At 31.5% G+C, this 19489-nt stretch overlaps 2 protein-coding genes across 2 annotated transcripts in view; one reads left to right on the forward strand and one right to left on the reverse strand.

Annotated features, from left to right (window-relative positions):
• LOC148610716 (uncharacterized) overlaps positions 1-689 on the reverse strand; it is a 30971-nt gene extending 30282 nt beyond the window's left edge. The window contains exon 1 of the mRNA XM_088595997.1: positions 582-689. The gene's annotated coding sequence lies outside the window, so the exon portion shown is untranslated. The remainder of the gene's footprint in view (positions 1-581) is intronic.
• A 3-nt stretch (positions 690-692) lies between these two features.
• On the forward strand, positions 693-18082 carry LOC148610717 (uncharacterized). Its single transcript, XM_088595998.1, has 6 exons — positions 693-880; positions 4869-5001; positions 7267-9120; positions 12067-12244; positions 13406-13483; positions 14742-18082. Exons 1-6 carry the CDS (start codon positions 830-832, stop codon positions 14833-14835), a joined length of 2388 nt encoding a protein of 795 aa, XP_088452124.1. The 5' UTR covers positions 693-829; the 3' UTR covers positions 14836-18082.
• Positions 18083-19489: the final 1407 nt, after the last annotated feature.

Below are 19489 nucleotides of genomic sequence, written 5' to 3' on the forward strand. Positions count from 1 at the left end.
GTATATTTCAGGGGAAACAACTCGATGATGGATGTACAATAAAACTCAAAAACTATGTCGGACTTTTGGTCCGGATATTGGAGCAATCTGTATTGAACCGGCAGCAATTATCGGATTTCACCGAAAGTCCGATGAGTTTCGTATAGACTGTAACTGAACATGTACCATGTGACTGTATAAATTTGTTGATAAAAGAGTATTTTCTTCACAACAGACATTTTCATTGGTGATTTGGATAAAAATTTGAATACATATGGAAACTGGGGCATTGACAATTAAACTTTTAGTGTAAATCATTTTGTTACAATAGAAATTAGAATACCGCGTTTTTTTGTTGTTTTGTTGTTTGTTTTTTTTTTTTGTTTATTTTTGTTTATTTTTTTTTGCTTTTTTTTGTTTTTGTTTTTTTATTTATAATTTTTTGCTATCAAAGTGAAACTGAAAGTAGAAGTTCATAATAGTTTCTTAAAAACCATGTCTCCAACCAAACTTGCAGAATGGGGACAAATAATGTTAATATAAAATAACTTTAAGATGAAAGAAGTAAAATAAATACATAACTTGACATACACTGAATATACCTTCATAGTCAATGTGTGAAATAATCCATACATGTATATTTCTCAATAATGGCATGATCACATTCACAGCGGGAATGGCCATGACAGTTGTACTTCCGGTTTAGGGGGCGCTGCAAATACACGCTCTACTTCCGGTAGTAGAATCAACAAGAAGTATCATGATAATGAAAATTCAAGCTGACATGGCGTTTTTCAGCGATTAATATGAAAGAATCTGGTTGATTTTAAAGGAACGAAGATACACAATCATGGACTTTGGGTCGGTTTTATCACTGGCATCTCAGAACCAACAAAAACAGGTATAAAATACCAGTGTTTACCATCTGTTGGAACGGTTTTTACATCTCACTTTCTCTTTTATCAGCGAGGAATTTAGAATTGTATAATGATATACATTTTAATATGAACCTTAATGAGTATTTAAAGAATTATCTAGTTCATCTTACTTTTCAGTAATATCCAGACAGAAACCGCCCACATACATACTCTGGTGTGGTAACTTTTATTTGTAGAAAATCTTACTTTGGGGTTCACTGTCTTGAAACTTCATCAGATTTATACACTGCTGAATCCCTTATCAATACTGCAGATTTCATCCTGAAATTAAAAATTATGTCCCCTTAAATGGCCATTTAAAACTAACCTCATTAATTATGGGTAACACCTGTAACTGGTTGGGACACTGCCATATAGTATATACTTAAATGACCTTTACATTCACTTCCATACCAAAAAAATTCTTGAGTTATATCAAGGAAGACTGTGGTCAACAGGCACAAGATCAAGTGAAATTGCAATAGGAGCAAGGGAACAGAAACTTAATTAGATTACTACAGAGAATTTTTAAATGATACATACATATACATTTTACATGTGTATTGTATAAGCATTTCAGATAAATGTATTTTTTGTTCGAAGACTTACATGTATTTCCACATTACTATTACTGTTCTTGCAGCCCTCAAATCAGATATCCTTTATTTCTAGTATAAAACAGAAACATCAGTTTCCACCAGATTCAACATAAATGGTGAATGTGAAAGTTGTCTACAGTAGTCCCTCTCTTATGTGGCAATCTATACCGCAATCCAAAACTGGCCACGTAAGAGAGGTAGCCTCATTTGAGAGGTTAGGCTAATTTCTGCATTGCATTGTAGACTGCAAGTGGATTTTTTTCAGCGAGTCATCATTTCTGACATTTGTTTTGTACACCTTTGAACTGTAAAACCCATTGTTTTCCTGACTTGAGCTTACATAGTAAAATTATTTTATTACATTAATTTGTAATTTGGGGGTAAAAGGCAGTCTATCAAACTGGCGATCGATAGACGAAGATAATTGATCCATGTCACTATCGATTTTTAGAATGAATGTGACTATATTATGTAAAATCTATATTCTGATCGGAATACTCAACCGTCAAAATGTATAAATAAACTACATTTGTTTGTATAAAAGAAACATTGCAAATGGTAAAACATTATGAGATTGAGCTTTCCGAGGTTATCAGTTCTTTAATATGAAAATTTGTGCCCACTTATGGTATGTCTTAATATATATATGCATGTGGCGCCAACTAAAATTGATTAAAGCTCTGACCTAAATGGCTAAATGGAAACAGATTAATAAGTTGACAACTCTTGTTTGTAATTTAAAATACCTGGTTGTGTTTTTATTATTAATTACCAGTCGTAATTATGACTGATTCATCAGACTAATTTCACACTTCAGTGCCCACACTTGACATGTTTACAATTTCATACACCTGATCTAAGGGCTTCAGAGTAAATTGATGCTCAATTGAAAACACTCAACTTAATCTCTGCTAACACCTACAGTTTATATACGATGAACATGGCTGGATATGAGAGGCTAGATCTTTGTTTTTTTCATTAAAAGTTGTGGCCGCTGGTCATGTCAGAGGGGTGGCTGTTTATAAGAGGTCAATTTGCAATTGAAATCTGGTTGCATAAGACGGGGCCGTTTCAGAGAGGGACTTCTGTATTCTTTTGAGTTGAGTCAACAAAAACTGGATGCAGTACATATGTACATGACTACTTACATATATTTTAGGCGTAATTTTCATTATTTTACCACCAGTTGTTCAATGAACATTTTAGTGAGAATCCCATTCCTTAATTTCATGAGCCACATTGTAGAAAATAGGTTGAAGTTTGTTAGAAGAGAAATCGAAATCATTGAAATGGATGGTTCAGGCTTGTAGCTGAAAATGTTATTGAAAAAGACTTCACCATCCTTATATTTTGACAACTGATCATTTTTTATTAATTTATAAGGTAATGCAGGCAAATTAACATGTTTGTTGTGTGCCCATCACATTTTTCACATACATTTGTACATGTACATTTTGTTAAATTCTTAATTACATTTATACATTGATATCATGTCTAATTTCACTACTAAATGATAGAAAATGTTCTTGAAACAATTATAGCAATTTGAAATACAATGATACCAGCTCTCTACAGACCAGTGTGTCGTACTTACTTGCCACAGCACACCTATATGTATGTGATCTTTTGTACACCATATTCAAGTTTGAATACATGGACATAAATTTATAGCTGTCAGTTACCTGATCAGTTGTGATAAGACCACAAAAAATAAGAGTGTTTCCTATTACTTGTCATTTCAACAGGGTGGGTAGGTGTTTTTTGTTGTTTTTTTTGACAGGGTTCATGTACATGTAAGTGTTTATTAAAACTTTTCAGTATTTTCAGTACCTCTTGTTTGGATTAAATTTTAATAAATTCATTTTTCTAATTTTTCAGTCTTATTGTCAGTTATCCATTTCAGATGATGATATTGGTATTTTTTTTCAATTCGATCGTGTATTTCTGGTTGTACAAAAGCAGTTTCTGTTTTGGGCATAGTGCTTGTGTAGGTAGGGTGTAGCATGTTACAAGTGTGTTCCTGCTGGCATTTGTTAAACTGCTGACCAAGTGCCTGACTATTGTTGCCTTGGTCTCAATGATGACTTACTTACTGACAGGAATATAGACAAAGAACATAGTTTTTTTTTTTAATTTTGATTTCCCCCGAAAATAAACTAAGGGATGGGATTTTGGCAGCTTAAAAATAAGGTAGATAGGATTTAAACACTAGGGTAGAAACACAATTTTTTTTGCCTAAGATTTTCATATTGACAGGAATTCTAACTTGAATGACAGTTGCGAAAATATCACACGGATGTTGTATGGTGATAAAATGAGGTACATGTATTGGTATAATACAAAGCAGATTTCTACTTAGAATTTAGTCTTGTCCAATCAATTAAAATTATCATTCATCCTTTATTATTGGTCAGTGCCAGTATCCATTGTCAATTGTACAAATGTAGTCAGTTGCTGTATATTTTACATTGTATGCTTATAACAGTTTAGTATGACTATTAAAATTTTCATTTTAATCTGTACATGTACCTATTTCTGAATATCAACAGGTACTAATTACTAAGTGCACTCTTTTTCATTTCGTATTGCCAACTTTTCATTCATCGGACGCTTACCTTACTGCTGCACCTGGTCCATGCTCCCAATTTTTAGTTGAGTCCGAGTTGCTCATTTACTTGTGTTACTTTGAACATGTATGTGTTGTTTTAGTTACTTCATGTTCTTTGTTGTGTGTGTCTGTTTTCCATGTCTGGTCTTTGCTCTGAATTTACATTCTTTTGATTTCTGCTAGAATCTTGGTTCCCTTGATTACTCTTTCTGTATAAATAATCATTTTTTTGTCACAACTGCAAATTTCTATTTCAAATCACATTTGAAGTGGAAATGTTAAACAATACAGTAGCAGTGATGAAGACTGTACTGGTTTATGATCTGTAGCTTAAACTTTAATGTTAAAGTAGAAAACAAATTCCAAGAAGTTAACATGAAAAGTGAACAGTGGTTTTGGTAGATAATCAGTTACTGAAAATCTTAATCAAATGATCACATCTTGAAGGTACTTGTACATGTACATGTGTAAATTAATGGATTTGAGAATTTTGTCGATCATCAGAAAATCATTACTGAACAGCTCTTTAAATTACTTAAAAGCCTTTCTAGATTTGTATTGAAATTGGAATTACTCTATTTCATATTGCTTTTACATTTTTTATATGAATTAGTTATGTGTGTTTGGGTTCTTGTACATTGACAATTACTTCCAACATGTTCATCAGTAGATGTATTAAAATGTTTACATATTCTCACATTATGCCAATATATTTATTACATTTTTTATAAAGATTAAAAACAAATGTGTTCTTTGTATTTATAGAGACCTTCTGACAGAAGACCGAAGAACAGCTTTGATGGACCAAGAAAGGATAGAAGGGACCGTGATGGTCGACCCAAGTCTGAGTTTCTCCAAAAGGCATTGGAAGAGAAAGAACAACAAAGGAGAAAAAAAGGTATTTATGTCTTTATAAAAATCAGGCAGGAAGTGACTCATGTATGTAAAAAACCCCAGCAAATTTACTTTTATTTCTTATTCTGAAACAGTTCAGACCACAAGTCTCATGTGTCATTTGGTTGTTGCATTTTTGAGTTAAAAATTATATAGAACATGTATGAAATTGATACTTCAAGAGTTATTGTTCATATGGTTTGATATGCTTATTTTAATGGGAGATGAATGTGTAGTTTTCTCAAAAACTGAAAGGATTGTCATTTTGTAAAATTATAATATATGAAGAACAAAGAAGCATCAAGTACTTAGTGGACTTTCACCCCTACCATACACATGTAGGAAGTGGCTGTATTTTATATGGACTGTAAAATTTACTACAAGCTATAAAAAATAGCATTTCAGTGTCCCTGCATTATCAACATAGAACAATACCTAGCACAAGATGACAATGACACCCTTTCCCCCTTGGTCTAGTAAAAGAGTCCAGATTTATTTTCAAAAGTGGAAGGTCCTGGCCTTTATAAGTTTTAGATGAATGTCCACCTGAAGAAACTCCCCGTGCAGGTCCGGGTGTTAAAAGAATAGGCCTGCAGCAGCGCTAATCTTGTCGTAAAAGGCGACTAAATAGTGCTCAGAACCCTAGCCAGGGGCTAGGGCGCTCTGCCCACAGAGCAACTGGGATGTGTCCCCCAGGTGGTGGAATGGGGTACCCCTGGCGTGTTACATGCTGGCGTTGTCAGGCTATAATACGGAAAACCTGACCGCAAAACATAGTGGTGCACTGTGTTGGGAAAGATGCCACGTTCCTCGCACGTTAAAGAACCCTACTGTGGTATTCTCCCAGAGTAGGAACCATAGGGCTCCGCCACATTAGGCTAAATTGCCCGACCCTACCCACCTCTCCCTATTTCCAGTGGCAATCAAAATTTGTTGACCCCATTGTCCTTGTGTCGCATCCCTTTTTCATTTCATCATCATTTCATGTTCATTTTATCATCAATTTCATGTTCATCGTCTGAATATAGCTGAAATATTGCTGCTCGGACGTTAGACCCCAACAAACAAACAAACAAACCTGAAGAAACTATAAGTACTCCGCAAAATATAGACAGAGTTTATTAACTGAAATCATGCGATGTTGTGTCCAGAGTTTGGAAACTGATATTCCCTAGGTGGTCCTTCAAAATTCAAAAAAAATTGCTGGTCCTGAATAAATGATGCTGAAATTTTGTCAGTCAGGACTGACAGGTCCAACCATTTTCGGAAACTCTGTGTTTCAAGGCTGAAGATACATGTACAGCTACAATTATACGGGGTAAAACTTTATTGTGCAAGTCATTGTGAGAACTCAAATTTATGGTGAAACACTGATGTGAACGTACTTGTATGAACATGGTACATGTACATGCATTTGAAGTTTCATGTTCTACTGTACATGTACATGTATGTACAGTAAACATTTTGTATATAGCACAATTGTGTAAAATCTTTGTAGGATATTGTCCTTTAAATCTGTAGCATGATCACATATATATAAAATAACATGTGCATACTTAAACAAATATCAGATTTATAGGAAATCATTTATAAACAAACATTCATGAAAGTACAATGATATTAATTGAATGACAATCTGTGACACAAGTACTAATGATTTTTGGTAGGATTCTTCATACATGGTGTTATTGTGTTGTATTGGGATTGTGTGATTGTCTAATATCACTTGTGATTTAATAAAATTGTGTGTATTACTTTGAAATTCTTCTGATAAAAGTCATCAAATAGTGATTAACATTTATTGTATATGTGTTTGTGATGGCCAGAGGAAAAGTTTTTTCTTTTTTTTTTTTAATTAATTTTGATAAATATAAAAGAAATATAATTATTTTTCATGTATTTTCAGGTGAAACAGACAAAAATGTTTAATTTGATTTGAAGGAAATGTGTCAATTACATGTATCTGTACATATGTACCAATTTTAGTCTAAAACAGGGCTAATTTTTTGTATGATTGTACTGTTTTTTTTTTTTGGCTATGACAGCCTCAGTTTCCACGGGGAAATGAATCATTATGAAAATTTGTATGCTGTTTTTTTTACAAGAGATGGGTTGGAGTAATTGATATTTGAGGGTAAACCTCCAGTACCATATGTGTTTAGGGTGCTAATGGATCAGTTGAAAAAATAAAATCATATTTATTTAGCCATTATAATTACATTTTGTATGATTTATTAATCATTAAATGTTTAAATTTATATTTTTTTAGAAGAGGAAGAAAGACAAAGACAAATAGCTGATGAAAAAAAGAAAGTCTTTAGAATTCCTAAAAAGCCAAGACCCCCAGAAGAACAAACAGCCGAAAAACAACTCAGTGCAGATGAAAAAAGGGAAAAAGCAAAAAAGCTTGCAGCAAGTCTTGGGGGGTTGTTTGGTAAAGACAAAAAGTCATCAGAAAATAGTAAAAGTTTATCCAGGACTAACAATGACAGATCAGAACACAGAAAATCTAATAGTGACAGGTCAGAGGTCAAATATAGTAGTGACAGGTCAGAGGTCAAGTATAGCAGCAGCAGTAGTAGGCAGTCAGAGAGTAAAGATGTTAAAAAAGTTGACAAAAAACCTTCATATGTAGAAAAACTTGAGAAATTGAGTGACACAGAAAAACTTGCTATTATTAAAAAGATATCTGAAACACTGGGTAGGAAAGGAGACAAAATTTCAGATGAAGAAAAACTGGATAAAATTCGAAAAATTTCAGAAACTATTGGGAAAGGTCCTGCAGTTAAATCTGAAAATGACAAAGTGAATGGATTGAAAAAAGAGTCTCCTCTAACAGGTAAAGTTGATAAAGTAAAGTATGCGAGTAGTGTTGAAAGTCTGCAGAAAATGAAAAGAGAGTTAAAAGAAGCAGAAGAAAAAGTTATAGGTTCAGAAATCACATTGTTGGGAAAGACTGATGAAGGAATTAAACGGGAGGTCAAACATTTTGATAGGACTGATGCAGAAAAAATGAGGCAGGCATTACAAGAAAAGGCAGCTAGAATAAAGGCCATGATGAGTCAGCCAGCTGAACCTAAACCAAGGGAGAGAAAAAGGAAAAAGGGAGGAGGCGGTGTAGTCAAATCAGATGAACTTATAAAAGACACTGCAAGTTCATCAGATGACGATGAAAGACCATCAGTTTCAGATTCTAAGAAATATTCTAGTCATTCCTTGGATTCAGTCAGAAATCGTGATCGTGGCAGATTGGGTAATGATAAATATGATAAGTATGATCGATATGTTAAGGAGGAAAAACCTGTTGTAAAGAAAAAACCTCCTCCTCCTCCTTCTATGAATTTCAATGATTTATTAAAAGTGGCTGAAAAAAAATCCCAGGAACCCATTAAAATTGAAGTTATAAAAAAGAAGCCCCCAGAAGAACCAAGATTAATGTCAAAAAAAGAAATGCAAGAAAAATCTCGTTATGAACAATATTTACAAAATAAAAAACTGGTACAAGAATTTGAAGAGGAAAGAGAGAGAGAGGAAAAGGCAAGTTCAATGAGGAGTAAGTCCACTTCAAATTTAGTGACAAAATCATCTTTTAATGTAACATCACACTCATCAAACTATGAATCATCTCAAAAATCATTGAAGAAAAATCCTTATGGTGATCGGATAGTGACTAAAAATTCACCTGTAGAAAAACCTGTGTCAAAAAACCCTTATGGAGAAAAAGTAACTTTCGGCAGGAAACCAGAACAAAGGTCCTCATCTCCAATTCCTGGGACCAGTTCAAGTGGGAAGCAAGTTAAAAAATCTGCATCTGCCTCATCACTGCCTTCTAAACCTCCTACAAAACAATTCAAAATGTCTTCTTCTGACAGGGATCATTATGACTCAAATCCTGCCAAAAAGATCAAATCTGAACATTCAAATAGTGAACGAACTTCCATTAGTAAGGGAGACAATAGGAAAAAATCAAATGGTGCTAGGAGGAGTGATTATGATCATGAAGGAGAAAATGTTCTTGTTTGTGGACCAAGTAAAGGAGACAGGTCATCCTCTAAACCAACATCATCCAATCCTTTTGATAGAATTTATGGAGAGATTAAAAAAAATAATCCAAGCAAACCTGGTAAGTTGGTGTTAAAATGTAAGTTGACTGATGTCAATTGATAGAACAACTGTATTCATTATAGTTGGTCTACAGGCCCTAAGACCAAAATTGAAAATATGTTTTTTCTAATGTGACCAACCTAAAAAATGACCTCCAACTGAAAACTTTTATGTAGTGTTTTGCATATCCACAATTGGTACAAAAATATAATACATGTACACTCGTACCAAAAATCCCTACCTGCAAATTGTACATCATGTACATTGTAACTACCCACTACTAAAAGTCATGGGTAGGTAGGGCAGACCTAAAAAAAATTTTTGGAGTGGCCTAATCATATTTGGAGAATCTTTTATATAAAATATTACTGGCATTATGTTGCAAAAAAATGTATTTTGCTTTGCATTTACAAAATCATTAAGCATATTCCCCAAAATTCTACTTGCACTTTCATTTTTTTACTAAATTGATATAAATTGATTTGTAATGAAATCTTAATGAATATTTTTGTCATAGATCCAAGCCTTGTATTTTGTTGGCCTAATGCTATATAACCAAGTATGCCTATATGAGAATTGTATCTAATGCTGCAAGTGATACATGTATGCATGAATTTAACTTAATATGATTATGATATATTTATAACTGTTTACATATGGAACATGTTTACACATGCAGATTATATTTGTACATCCAGTAATCATGTTTATTGTTCAGGTATAATCATCTTAGCTGAACAAGGTATCGATTATTATGAATGTTATGCATGATTTACATTGTACACTGGGATGAAAATTAGCAGTCGCCCAGTAGCCCATGGCTACTTCATTTTGAGCTGGGCTACCGGACTTTTGAGTAAATTTAACTTAACATATACATGTAGAAAATACAAAAACAAAAATACAAATGTGTGGTCAGGGCTACCAGCTTGTATTTCCTAATTTTTACCTCTGGTACATCAGAATGGGGCTTCAGATGATTTAATTTGTAACCCAAGAATGACAATAAGAGTTAGTTAAATTGTATGTTTTTTGCTTGAAATGTTTAAGGAATGTTTGTAACTTTTAAATGGGTTATATGAAATTACCTGGTTTTTGACAGTTGACCTTTTAATCGCTGAGTGACTTATAAAAAATGTAAACTGGCCAAAACCATATTTCTTTTTGTAACCTGTTCAAGAATTAAAACCATTACACAGAGTATATTGTAATGGATTCCAGTCAATATACACATTTTTTTGCTTTTCTTCCAGTGCAAGTACATGTATATGCTTTTATTTAAAAATAAAAAGTTAAAAGGGAGTTCAAAAGTTAAAAGGGAGTTCAAAAGTTAAAAATGTCAAGGTTTTGGTTGTCTAATTTGTTCTCACAATGAAATCGAAAAATTAGAAATATATATTAATATTAACCAAAAAGAAAAGAATGTACAAAATGTATAGGCATATACAATGTACATGTATATTCATCAATATTAGGTTTAAAATAGATAGAATTTTGATATTATTTTTCGCCTTCTCATTATAGGCAGTTTGAGGTCTGATAGGAGGGATGCCAAGGTTTTAAGAATTTTTTTTTTTTCATTATTAAGAGTAACTACAGTTACTGTAGTACAGTACACTTGTATATATATGTGTCTGAAAATTAAAAATAAAGTTACACTATTGTTTTTTTAACACTTAAGGATACTCATTTGAAATATAGCAAATGATTTATAATTTCTCTTTCTTCTTTAGAGCTTTTCTTTTTCATATAAATATGCAATATTATAAAATATATTTATAGATTTAAAAACTAGCAGCACTTATTAATTTGCCTTTAATTCCATTCTGTGTAATTAGCAACTATGTTTTATGACCTTTTTCTAGTTTTCCACATACTGTCAACCCAGGGGTAATATTAATATGTAATTTTCAATTACATTAACACTGTTTGTGTGACAGTTTAAAGACAGAATTTGAATTTTTCAGAAAATCTCAGCCAGTAAGTTTCTATGTTTGAAATTGAAACAGTTTGTTTTATTGCAATAAAACATAAATCTGTTAGACTGAAAATAAATAAATAAAACTATTTATAGAACTAAAGATTCCATAATTTTTGTTAAATTTTAGCATCCAAATATAACTTCAGATTATGGGGCAGATTTATGAAATGATTTTTTTTTCAGTCATGATACTAAACTTGGAGAAATAATTATTACACAAGAAAGTGTTCAATATATTGTTTTGTATCAAAGTATTTATTGTGGACTGCAGTGTAAATGGTGTGCTACAAAATCAGGTTTGATAAAATAATATGGTTTTGGCTAGTGGTCACTTTTTATGAACTGCTCAGAGGTTAAAAGTGTAAACTGATTTCATTATAATCTGTTAAAAAATTAGAACTACATGTATAAAGCAAAAAACTTGATTACAGTAACTCTATTAGTTATTACTGATTTACACACTAATATCATAGTGTACATGGATATAATATCTTAAAGAGAACCTTCCATCCTTGTCCCTGGATTACATTTTTTTGATTTCCACTAGAATCTTTGTTCCCTTGATTACTCTGTCCTTGTTGCAAATCAAATTAAAATACATTGTATAAAAGGATATCTTTCAGTGACTCGGTTTATAGATTTCAAAGTTTAAAATATAGATATCAAATTATTTTTTATTTTTTTATGTACAAAATTTTTGCAATAAAAATTTTGTGATTCTTGGTATTCTAGCATTTGTGGTAGATTAAACCTAAGTTCATCTTTCTACTAATGATGTACAAATACTAGCTAAGTGCACTTGTATGCCAGATGGTTTAGGTTGCATATTATCAACCGAACAGTTTTACTGGCTTAAGTTTCTTTCATTTTGAGAACTACATGTACATGAACATGTACATAATATGAATGTACATATACATTTTAAGTGTACAAGTGTGTACATTTTTTGGGGTTATGCATTTACATTCATGCTTTATTTTTCAGTGAAACGAAGACATCCAGATGAGTTGACTGATTCTGATGAGGAGTTCGATGAAGATTTGGATGGTTTTGTTGTGGATTATCTGTCGTCGGGAGAGGAAGAGGAAATGGAAGAATATGATGATGATTATGAGGACTATTCCAAACATATCAGAAACATATTTGGTTATGATAAAAGAAAGTTAGTACATGTAATTTGGATTTACGTTGTAATGTATATGTGTAATACATGTATCGATGAAATGAAAATAATATATGTTGTGAAGTGGCTCAAATTAAACGTATATAAGAAAATGAATTAGTGAACAATAGCCATGTTAAAAGGTAAAAGGGAACTATATATAAATAAAATATGAATAAAACGTAAAAATATTGAAAAATGTGAGCCAAAATTTTCAACCTTACACCCTTTGTCAGGGGCAAAAAGTTTTGAAAACAGATTTCATTCAATTTTCCAACAACATGGAATAGATTAAATTAAAACGTGTATGTGTGTCAAATCAACTTGGTCCTGTCAGTACCAATTCCAATTCATCAAGTCTCATAGTAAAATGACCTTTTATCCTTGAGATTGAAACATTTAGTCTTTTTCCTGGCCTCAGCACTACAAACGTGGCAAAAGAAAACAAAACAAGTCCGAGAATATTCTTAACTTCCATGTGCATTTTAACTCCTAAGTCTTGGAAATGGATCACGCCATGAACAGTTAATACAGAATATTAGGCAATTTGTTTTTGGCTTAATCACAGGTATCTCAATTTTAGCCTGTCCGGGCAAGCCTGAGATTCCTGTGAAGAAGCCAGTTTCCAAAACCAATTACCTTATATTCTGTTTATTGGTAATTTTTTTTGGTAATATTTTATTTTCGTTTTTTGTACATGTATGTTAAAAAATACAAATATCAAAATTTTGATATTGAAAAAGAATACAGTACTTTAAAATGACCTATTTTGACGGGATGACCCAACGTCATTCAACTCCACTGTGATGTTACGATTTTTTATGGATGCCTGGTTTGAAACTGACCTGTTATTTTTTGTATTAGGACCAGTATGCTATGACAAACATTATTGATCTGTGTACATCAAAGGAAAATATCACAAAGTATAAATAAAGAATATTCTTGAACTGAAATACTTGTCCATGTTGTGTGGGGCCTGGACCAGACAAGTTTTTCTTATGAGTAAAATTTTCAATAGAAAATGAATTTAAAAAATATCATGACTTCCATTAAAAAAAATGTAAAAAATTATCACACTTCAAGAATGTTTTTTTACTTCCATTTAGTATTTCATTGTGTATTTAAGATGACTTCCATTCAGTAAGTTTTTTAATTTTATAGATTTAGGAATGAGAGTTACCATGACATTGCTAACATGGAGTCCAGTTTTAGAGAAGTGATGAAAGAGGAAGCTAGGAGGTAAAACATCTTACTTAAATAGCTTTAATTCATTTCTAATATTAAATATAATTAGCATTAAAAATATCATTAGATACTGTAATTATTATTATGTTTTTGAGTCAAAACCATCTTTGGTGATGCAGTGGAGTCTTGGTACTTTTCATAGTAAATAAGGCTTAGTGTCCCTTTGTGTCTGAGAGGGGTGACATGCCTACCTGCCAGCTGTTGCCTCTGTTCACAAACACAATAAAACTCCAACTAATACCAAGTAGGGTCTGTTCAATTTGTCAGACTTTCCCAACCTGTAATAAAAACCCTTCCATTTTTACTGAAATCACAACCAATCAGTCAATTATATGTATATAGGAAAGAAAAGTAGTACCTTATTATTTTCAAAGATTTGCTTATCCCACAGTTTGTTAGTCCCTTTATTCTGTTGTATCTGTGGGTACTTCTCCCACAGTTTGTCAGTTCCTTTATTCTTTAGTATCTGTGAGTACTTCTCCCACAGTTTGTCAGTCCCTTTATTCTGTTGTATCTGTGGGTACTTCTCCCACAGTGTGTCGGTCCCTTTATTCTGTACTATCTGTGTGTACTTCTCCTACAATGTGTTGGTCCCTTTATTCTGTAATATCTGTGTGTACTTCTCCCACAGTTTGTCAGTCCCTTTATTCTGCTGTATCTGTGAGTACTTCTCCCACAGTTTGTCGGTCCCTTTATTCTGTTGTATCTGTGGGTACTTCTCCCACAGTTTGTCAGTCCCTTTATTCTGTTGTATCTGTGGGTTTACTTGTAGTTAATTATGTTTATTGTTGTAATCATGGTTTTCTTTCTTTTAATGCCTATTTGATGTTAATGGAGAATAACTTATTTTGATTTGAAACAAGCTTTCTGTTTGGTTGATTTTCTTTGCACAAACCAGGTTGTTTTGTATAATTTGCTTTAGCACTATGACGTCATTAATGTCAAATTGTCCACAGTCTGTCATTTAAATAATCCCAAACAACATAATGTTTTGATAACAATATTATTTTAAATACTTGGATTTGAATACATTGAAATTAAATTATGAGGAATGTTATTTTTGTTGAGTTTTTAATTTTTGAACATGTAATACAATTTTACAGAATAACCTAGTTTGGACTGCTTTACACTTTTACTGTTTATAAGTGTTAACTGTAGCAAACCAGGTTATTTCAATTAACATGTAAACAATTAGAAACTTTTTTTCAAAAATTATTCGAAGATTAAGTGTATTATTTTTTTCACATTACAGTGCCAGGTTAGGTATGCAAGAAGACATTGAAGACATGAAAAAAGAAGAGGAAGAAATGAAAAGAAAAATGGCAGCAAAGAAGAGGAAAAGATGATAATTGTTGATTTATTTCAAGTATTAATGCTCAGCCTTTCTCCAGCTAATTAATGATTGCCCAGCATTAAGTTCTAGTATTAGCCATGAAAGGTTCAGTTAAAATACCAGATGGAAGGTCAATTCAGTCAATTTTATGTTTTTTTTTTAAGAAATTATTCACAGAGAGAGTTCAGTTTATCATTGTTTTACCAATGGCTGGCCATTTATGTTGCCTTATTTTGACCCAAGTAAATAATGACATAATTGGCCAGCCCATGGTTAAATAATGACATAATTGGCCAGCCCATGGTAAAATAATGACATAATTGGCCAGCCCATGGTAAAATAATGATAGAATGGAGTCTCCTTGAAATACTTCGTTTCTAATAGGACTAGTTTCATCATGTTTATCAAAAGACACAGCCTATGTGTTACATGAATGGCAGTAAAATTGGGTAAATTTGAATAAGACTGACATATATCGCATGTACATGGATAACACAGTTTTATAAAGACTGAGGTCTAAAGTTCTTTGAAGAATGTCATATTACAGTTAAATACTCCACATGTGCTTTGTAAATTAACTATTTACATGTATAAATATCTGCTGCATGCTCACTGGAATGTTTTTGAACTTAAGGGATAAATGCAAAAATTTTTTATCCAGTTTTTACATTATCAAATTGAAGAATAATGCCTCAAAAGATCTACTTTGGCCAAGCTTATACATATAAGTATGTATTCTACAGTAAATAACGTATTTATGATTTTTGACAGTTTTTAGTGTAATTTGTATATTCAGAAATTACCTGTGCTACTCGAACTTCAAGCATTAAAAGACCAATTTAAATGATTTAATAAAACATAAGATAAAAGAGTTCTTCTTTAAAATTATCATTATGAAAATTGATGGCTCTTTTTTTCCTAAAATTTTAAAATGAAATATTTTGAGTAGCTTTTGATGAAAATATAGAATGTAATTAACAAATTCTTACATTTTTGTAGATTACCAGTCTTTCATTGGTGATATTTTCATGATTTATACTTACTGAAACTGCAACTGCATTTATTAAATCATGCAATATTAATTAACCTTGTGCAATTATTTCTTTGTTTTACAGGAATATAAAATTGGTGCATTTTTTATGTAGAATTTATACATGCTATGCCTTTCGTGTCATATTTATATATGTAATCTGAAGGGTGAATGGTTTACATAAGGCCTCTTTTTTGTATGTAATTCATTATTCTTTCTTTCGATAGATAATCTATATATTTCATGAGTTTCACATGTAGACCACATTTGGCTTCTTATGTAACATGTTTTTATATTTGATGTCATCACAACACAATATACATGTATGTAAGTTGGTATATTTGTAAAAATCTAAAACCATCAATATGTTGATACTTACTCAACTCAAAAACTTTTTGTAAGTGTCAGTCCTTGTAAGAATCAGGCAGTGAGTGAAACTAGCGTAATTTGACTATTTGCACCATCAGAATCAAGGAAAACAGACAAGATTTTCCATATAATGCTAAACCATTGAGTTGCAATTTCATTGAAATGCACTGAAAATGAACATTTCAAGGGCAGATAACTCATCAAAAACCTAATTTTTCTAAGATTCTATTGAAAAATTTCTTAGCAAAGTCAGTGATGCAGAGATAAAATAATGGACTTTTCAAATAGAGAAAGTGTCGTTGAGTGCTATTACATTGTCAGATCGGTGGGCTTTTCACATGCATGTTTCTGATTTTTTCCCATTTAGCCTGATTCTTCCAAACACTTGCATTTAAAAAATTAAAAAATATCAAATGTTAATTTCTTTGGTTATCATCTCTTTTCCATAAATTGAAAGCATTAGTCAAACTGTAAAATCAGGGTATCAAAGAAAGAACGAACAAATAGAAAACCTACATGTACATAAAACTGGAAATATTGAATGTTGTCATATTGGAGGATATTTTACCTACAAATTTATTTCAGTGATGAGAATCATTCATATCAGATCTTGATAAGAGTTTCCTTTTTTTTCTTGGCATAAATATTGGGTTATTTTATCACTCATAGGCGCTATACAATACAATATTAAGAATGATGTAAAACAATTCCAGTTTTTCAAACACTAAATTTTCAGTTTTTAATTCTTTTTAGTGTGTCAGAGTTGTACTATCATGGTGACAAAGTCACACATTTTTTTTTAGTTGCTTGAAATTATAAAAAAAAAAAAAAATTAAATTGAAGTATGAAATACTGGGAAAAAGAGTAACTTTTAGTCTAACTGTTGGAAAACATTAATTTTAGATATAATGCATGTTTAAGTCAGAAATTGTCACCATTGTAAATAGACACAAATGATTTGTGAAACAAACACTTTAAAATGAGTTCTATATTTATCAATGGGTGGCATTATTAGATGTCAATTACACAAATACATAATGTTTGTTATTAAAGGTTGTTGTTTATTTTGATGAGTTGAATATTTGTGTGTGAATGGAGTTTTATTATTTGTTATTTAATTCATTTGTGTGTGATTGTGTTTTTGTGGTTTATTCAGTGCTGAATGTGTTAAAATTTGTAACTTATCAAATGAATGAGAAAAAAAAATCATTTTTTGTATAAAAGACATTGGAAAATTATTGTATTTTACATGGACATGCAATTTATCTTATATTAGAACTATGATGGAGAAATTTGACAAATATTTTCACACTTTTTTATTATTTAATTGTTGTATTAAGTGAATGTTCACAATAAACTTTTTAAGTTGAGTACTAAGAAAAACAAGGTACAGTATTTTGTTGAATCTGACACAGATTGTCCAAACATACTTTCATTGGTGGATCAAAGTGAAGTAAGTGTGTCCTGAGGATGGAACTGTCCTCTCTTTTGTTATTTTCATGCATTTTTTGGGGAGTAAAAAATGACAAATAATAGTTTGGAACTTTAACCACCCTTTTTTTTGGAACCCTTCCCTTTACAAAAGCTCTGTTTCAGCTGTAATTTACATCTTCATTCAATTGTTTAGTGTTGTACACCATATATTTCTGTCCTGTGTCAGAATAGACTAGTTCCTGTCAATTTTTCTTTGTACCACATTTTGATATTAATGTATATTTGTAACTTTACTAATGCTTTTTTCAGATTAAGTTTTTAAGCACATATTACATGGGTTGGTGTACTGTAGTTATGCTAATTGAAGATCAGTTATGTTCCACTGGAAAATTTGCATTTCATTTGGTAATTAAATTTTAATTTGTAACTTTTTTTTCTTTATAAAGTACTTTTATGAGTTGTCTTACACCATTTAGATTTAATTGGTTTCATTTACACATGTTTGTTTATCCAGGTTCAGTGATATGAGGGACTTTGATTGTTGTCTGGTTAAGATAGGTTTGGATGGTTCAGTGCCTGGTTTAAACAGGTTTTGATTAATCAGTGTCTGGTTTAGACAAGTTTGGATGGTTCAATGTCCCATTTAAACAGGTTTTGATTAATCATTGTCTGGTTAAGACAAGTTTGGATGGTTCATTGTCCAGTTTAGGCAAATTTGGTGTCTGATTCAGACAAGTATGGGTGGTTTAGTGTCTGGTTAAGACAGGTTTGGATGGTTCAGTGTCCAGTTTAGACAAGTTTGGGTGGTTAAATGTCAGGTTTAGACAGGTTTGGATAGTTAAGTGTCTTGTTTAGACAGGTTTGGATGGTCTACTGTCTGGTTTAGACAGTTTTTGGAATGTTTTCACTATATCTTCCAAATCATGAATTACATTTGTTTCTCCTCAATGTAGAAATCTGGTGTAGCATTTAATTAAGTTGTTTCGCCAAATCAGGAGTTCTGGTAGCATTCAGATGCTTCTTAAAATTTAAGAAATGTAGTGAACATCACAAAATACATGTTGTGTAATTAGTCCAGTATTTTGATAGAATATATTTCATTTATGTTAACTTTTGTGAAGACATGAAAACTAAGGACCTGAATTACCTTATTCACAGTCTAACCTGTTGGATTAAATATTTTTTGTTATTATTTTGAATTATATTTACAGTATTTTAAACTAAAAGCACATTTTTCACATTTGTAAATTCTTGTAATAATCATATATAACATGGAATATGATTGATATATACATTTATTATAATATGATCATTAAAACCAATTAATCAAGAATTAGTAAAAAAAACTTAAAAAAAACAATTTTCTGGTTTAAAACATGAATTTATATACATGTATTATAGTAGTGCAATATATTAAATTCAAAGTGTGATGTTTTGTTTCCTGTGATTTTGAGAATATACTTCTAATAATATATTGGTGTAGTGTAGTTACAAATCACATTCCGGTTTTAGAGAAATATATTACCAAGAAACATGTTTCAGGTCAATCTGGTTTTAGAAAAATCATTAAGTGTTTGTCAGGCAGTGCGTGGAACGTGGTATGAAAAAACCCACCATTTTGAATGTTTAATTTGACTTTTTTTCACCATCAGAATCAAGAAAAAAAAACCAAGATTTTCTATGTCATTTTTGTCAATGGATTTAAAGTTTGATTGAAAGCACTAAAAGTGTTCATTTCAAGGGCAGATAACTCTGTCAAAAAACTAATTTTTCTAGTATTTTGTTAACAGGTTTCTGAGCATATCCAGTGATGCAGAGGTCAAGTTGTGGTCTT

Source organism: Perna viridis, chromosome 8 (genome assembly GCF_037379345.1).
Source record: "Perna viridis isolate PV_CMFRI_1.1 ecotype Kerala chromosome 8, ASM3737934v1, whole genome shotgun sequence".
Lineage (NCBI taxonomy): Eukaryota > Metazoa > Mollusca > Bivalvia > Mytilida > Mytilidae > Perna > Perna viridis.